This window comes from Dendrobates tinctorius, unplaced genomic scaffold (genome assembly GCF_039654945.1).
Source record: "Dendrobates tinctorius isolate UK_male_01 unplaced genomic scaffold, ASM3965494v1 ptg000151l, whole genome shotgun sequence".
Lineage (NCBI taxonomy): Eukaryota > Metazoa > Chordata > Amphibia > Anura > Dendrobatidae > Dendrobates > Dendrobates tinctorius.
Genome location: NW_027361818.1, coordinates 31,332,014 through 31,336,788, shown reverse-complemented (window position 1 = coordinate 31,336,788; position 4,775 = coordinate 31,332,014). Strand labels below are relative to the sequence as shown.

The window sequence follows — 4,775 nt, the reverse complement described above, 5'->3', positions numbered from 1 at the left end:
AGAGGAGGGGGGTGCAGCTGCAGTATTCAGTATAATCACAGAGGAGGGGGATGCAGCTGCAGTATACAGGATAATCACAGAGGAGGGGGATGCAGCTGCTTTATACAGTATAATCACAGAGGAGGGGGATACAGCTGCAGTATACAGTATAATCACAGAGGAGGGGGATGCAGCTGCAGTATACAGTATAATCACAGAGGAGGGGGATGCAGCTGCAGTATACAGTATAATCACAGAGGAGGGGGATGCAGCTGCAGTATACAGTATAATCACAGAGGAGGGGGGTGCAGCTGCAGTATACAATATAATCACAGAGGAGGGGGGTGCAGCTGCAGTATACAGTATAATCACAGAGGAGGGGGATGCAGCTGCAGTATACAGTATAATCACAGAGGCGGGGGATGCAGCTGCAGTATACAGTATAATCACAGAGGAGGGGTGTGCAGCTGCAGTATACAGTATAATCACAGAGGAGGGAGGTTCAGCTGCAGTATACAGTATAATCACAGAGGAGGATGATGCAGCTGCAGAATACAGTATAATCACAGAGAAGGGGGATGTAGCTGCAGTATGCAGTATAATCACAGAGTAGGGGGGTGCAGCTGCAGTATACAGTATAATCACAGAGGAGGGGGATGCAGCTGCAGTATACAGTGTAATCACAGAGGAGGGGGATGTAGCTGCAGTATACAGTATAATCACAGAGGAGGGGTTTGCAGCTGCAGTATACAGTATAATCACAGAGGAGGGGGGTGCAGCTGCAGTATACAGTATAATCACAGAGGAGGGGGATGCAGCTGCAGTATACAGTGTAATCACAGAGGAGGGGGGTGCAGCTGCAGTATACAGTATAATCACAGAGGAGGGGGGTGCAGCTGCAGTATACAGTATAATCACAGAGGAGGGGGATGCAGCTGCAGTATACAGTATAATCACAGAGGAGGGGGATGCAGCTGCAGTATACAGTATAATCACAGAGGAGGGGGATGTAGCTGCAGTATACAGTATAATCACAGAGGAGGGGGATGTAGCTGCAGTATACAGTATAATCACAGAGGAGGGGGGTGCAGCTGCAGTATACAGTATAATCACAGAGGAGGGGGATACAGCTGCAGTATACAGTATAATCACAGAGGAGGGGGATGTAGCTGCAGTATACAGTATAATCACAGAGGAGGGGGGTGCAGCTGCAGTATACAGTATAATCACAGAGGAGGGGGATACAGCTGCAGTATACAGTATAATCACAGAGGAGGGGGATGCAGCTGCAGTATACAGTATAATCACAGAGGAGGGGGATACAGCTGCAGTATACAGTATAATCACAGAGGAGGGGGATGTAGCTGCAGTATACAGTATAATCACAGAGTAGGGGGATGCAGCTGCAGTATACAGTATAATCACAGAGGAGGGGGATGCAGCTGCAGTATACAGTATAATCACAGAGGAAGGGGATGCAGCTGCAGTATACAGTATAATCACAGAGGAGGGGGATGTAGCTGCAGTATACAGTATAATCACAGAGGAGGGGGTGCAGCTGCAGTATACAGTATAATCACAGAGGAGGGGGGTGCAGCTGCAGTATACAGTGTAATCACAGAGGAGGGGGGTGCAGCTGCAGTATACAGTATAATCACAGAGGAGGGGGATACAGCTGCAGTATACAGTGTAATCACACAGGAGGGGGATGCAGCTGCAGTATACAGTATAATCACAGAGGCGGAGGATGCAGCTGCAGTATACAGTATAATCACAGAGGAGGGGGGTGCAGCTGCAGTATACAGTATAATCACAGAGGAGGGGGATACAGCTGCAGTTTACAGTGTAATCACACAGGAGGGGGATGCAGCTGCAGTATACAGTATAATCACAGAGGAGGGGGGTGCAGCTGCAGTAAACAGTATAATCACAGAGGAGGGGGATGCAGCTGCAGTATACAGTATAATCACAGAGGAGGGGGAAGCAGCTGCAGTATACAGTATAATCACAGAGAAGGGGGGTGCAGCTGCAGTATACAGTATAATCACAGAGGAGGGGGGTGCAGCTGCAGTATACAGTATAATCACAGAGGAGGGAGGTGCAGCTGCAGTATACAGTATAATCACAGAGGAGGGGGGTGCAGCTGCAGTATACAGTATAATCACGGAGGAGGGGGATGCAGCTGCAGTATACAGTATAATCACGGAGGAGGGAGGTGCAGCTGCAGTATACAGTATAATCACAGAGGAGGGGGATGCAGCTGCAGTATACAGTATAATCACAGAGGAGGGGATGCAGCTGCAGTATACAGTATAATCACAGAGGAGGGGGATGCAGCTGCAGTATACAGTGTAATCACAGAGGAGGGAGGTGCAGCTGCAGTATACAGTATAATCACAGAGGAGAGGGATGTAGCTGCAGTATACAGTGTAATCACAGAGGAGGGGGATGTAGCTGCAGTATACAGTATAATCACAGGAGGGGGATGCAGCTGCAGTATACAGTATAATCACAGAGGAGGGGGATGCAGCTGCAGTATACAGTATAATCACAGAGGAGGGGGGTGCAGCTGCAGTATACAGTATAATCACAGAGGAGGGGGATGCAGCTGCAGTATACAGTATAATCACAGAGGAGGGGGATGCAGCTGCAGTATACAGTATAATCACAGAGGAGGGGGATGCAGCTGCAGTATACAGCATAATCACAGAGGAGGGAGATGTAGCTGCAGTATAAAGTGTCATCATAGAGGAGGGGGATGCAGCTGCAGTATAATCATAGAGGAGGGGGATGTAGCTGTAGTATACAGCATAATCACAGAGGAGAGGGATGCAGCTGCAGTATACAGTATAATCACAGAGGAGGGGGATGCAGCTGCAGTATACAGCATAATCACAGAGGAGGGGGATACAGCTGCAGTATACAGTATAATCACAGAGGAGGGGGATGCAGCTGCAGTATATTTCCATCAATGCTCCATTTTGGACAGACTTTTCCTGAAAATGGTCCCGTTTTAGATGTTGATTTTGCAGAGCACCCATCAGACCGGATTGTCTTCAGTGGGGATATTCGTGGAACCACCCTTTTCTGTGAGTGGATATCCTCACTTTCACCCATCAATCTAATTGAGTTATATCTCCAGTTCCTCTTGTGGCCTTCCCCAAATTGAGTAGATGTTTTCTTGCTGTCTGGCAAACCATGATGTGTTTTGGATGTATATTCCCTTTTTCGTTGGCCTCCTGCTGCCTCATTTGCTTCCATTTGTTTTTTTGGAGAATCTTCTAGGACCATTGAGCTCAGAATCCCTGGTGCCTCATGGAGATTTACTCATGGCCTCCACAATCACCCTCTTCACTTCCTGGTTCCTTAAGCTGTATATAATAGGATTCAACATCGGTATCATGACTGAATAGAACACAGAGACCACCTTGTCCCATCTCCCAAAGCCTGTGGCTGGAGGACGAAGATAGATGAAGAAGACCGTCCCGTAGAAGATGGAGACGCAAGTGAGATGGGAAGAGCATGTACTGAAGGCCTTCTTCCGGCCCTCAGTGGACTTCATCCTCAGGATGGAGCAGATAATCAGACTGTATGAGACCAAGACAGTTACCAAAGAACCGATCCCACAGGAACATGTGAAGAAGACGGTTACCATGTCACATAGTAGGGTGCTGGAGTTCGACAGTGCGAGGAGTGGAGGGATGTCACAGTAGAAATGGTCCAGTAGGTTTGGCCCGTGGAATTGGAGATGGAAGATGCAGCCTGTTTGCACTGTTGACTGCAAGAAGCCAATGGAGGAGGAGAGGAGAATCAGGCCCAGACATCTGCTCCTGGTCATTATGGACACGTAATGGAGAGGGTAACAGATGGCTACGTACCGGTCGTACGACATACTCGAGAGCAGGAGAGCTTCAGTGACCGCCAGGGCGGCAAAGAAGAAGAGCTGCAGGGCACAGCCAGTGAATGATATAGACTTCACCGAGGAAAGCAGGTCTAAAAGCATCTTGGGCGTCACCACTGAGGAGTAGCAGAGGTCAATCATGGACAGATAAGACAGGAAGAAGTACATGGGACCATGGAGGGTGGTGGAAACATGGACAAGAGCCATCATGCCAATGTTACCCACTACAGTCACTGTGTAGACCACCAAGAAAAGCGTGAAGAGGAACGGGACGAGCCTCTCGTTGTCTGTCAGTCCAGAAAAAAGGAACATAGCAACTTGTGTCTGGTTGATGGCTTCCATTGTCCTCTGTAATTGTGAAAATAAGACATTAAACAAATATATGAAGAACGGACCTTTCTGTGTGTGGGTGATGGGCCCAAAAATCCTCCCTTGACTGGGTGACAGGTCATGTATGTCTTAACGGTGTGGGTGACAAACCCTGTGACTCTTAGCTTAGAGTCATGGGGCCCACCACCCACACTGCTAAAAGTCACAGGGCTGTCACCCACACCGCTGTTACAGGGCCACCACCCATGCCGCTAAGAGTCACAGGTCCTTCATCCACACCACTAAGATTCACACAGCTCGTCACTCACAACGCTGTCACAGGGCCCATCACCCATGCTGCTGTCACAGGGCCATCACCTATGCTGCTAAGAGTCACAGGTCTTTCATCCACACCACTAAGAGTCACAGGTCCTTCATCCACACTACTAAGATTCACAGGACCTTCACCCACACCACTAAGAGTCACAGGGCCCATTGCTCATGATACTAAGAGTCACAAGTCCTTCACCCACACTGATAAGAGTCACACAGCTCGTCACAGGGCCCTTCACCCCCACTGCTAAGA

At 48.9% G+C, this 4,775-nt stretch overlaps 1 protein-coding gene across 1 annotated transcript; it reads right to left on the bottom strand.

The window, feature by feature from the left end:
* Positions 1-3,287: 3,287 nt before the first annotated feature.
* On the bottom strand, positions 3,288-4,228 carry LOC141050030 (olfactory receptor 5AP2-like). Its single transcript, XM_073546865.1, has one exon. It carries the CDS (start codon positions 4,220-4,222, stop codon positions 3,293-3,295), a length of 930 nt encoding a protein of 309 aa, XP_073402966.1. The 5' UTR covers positions 4,223-4,228; the 3' UTR covers positions 3,288-3,292.
* Positions 4,229-4,775: the final 547 nt, after the last annotated feature.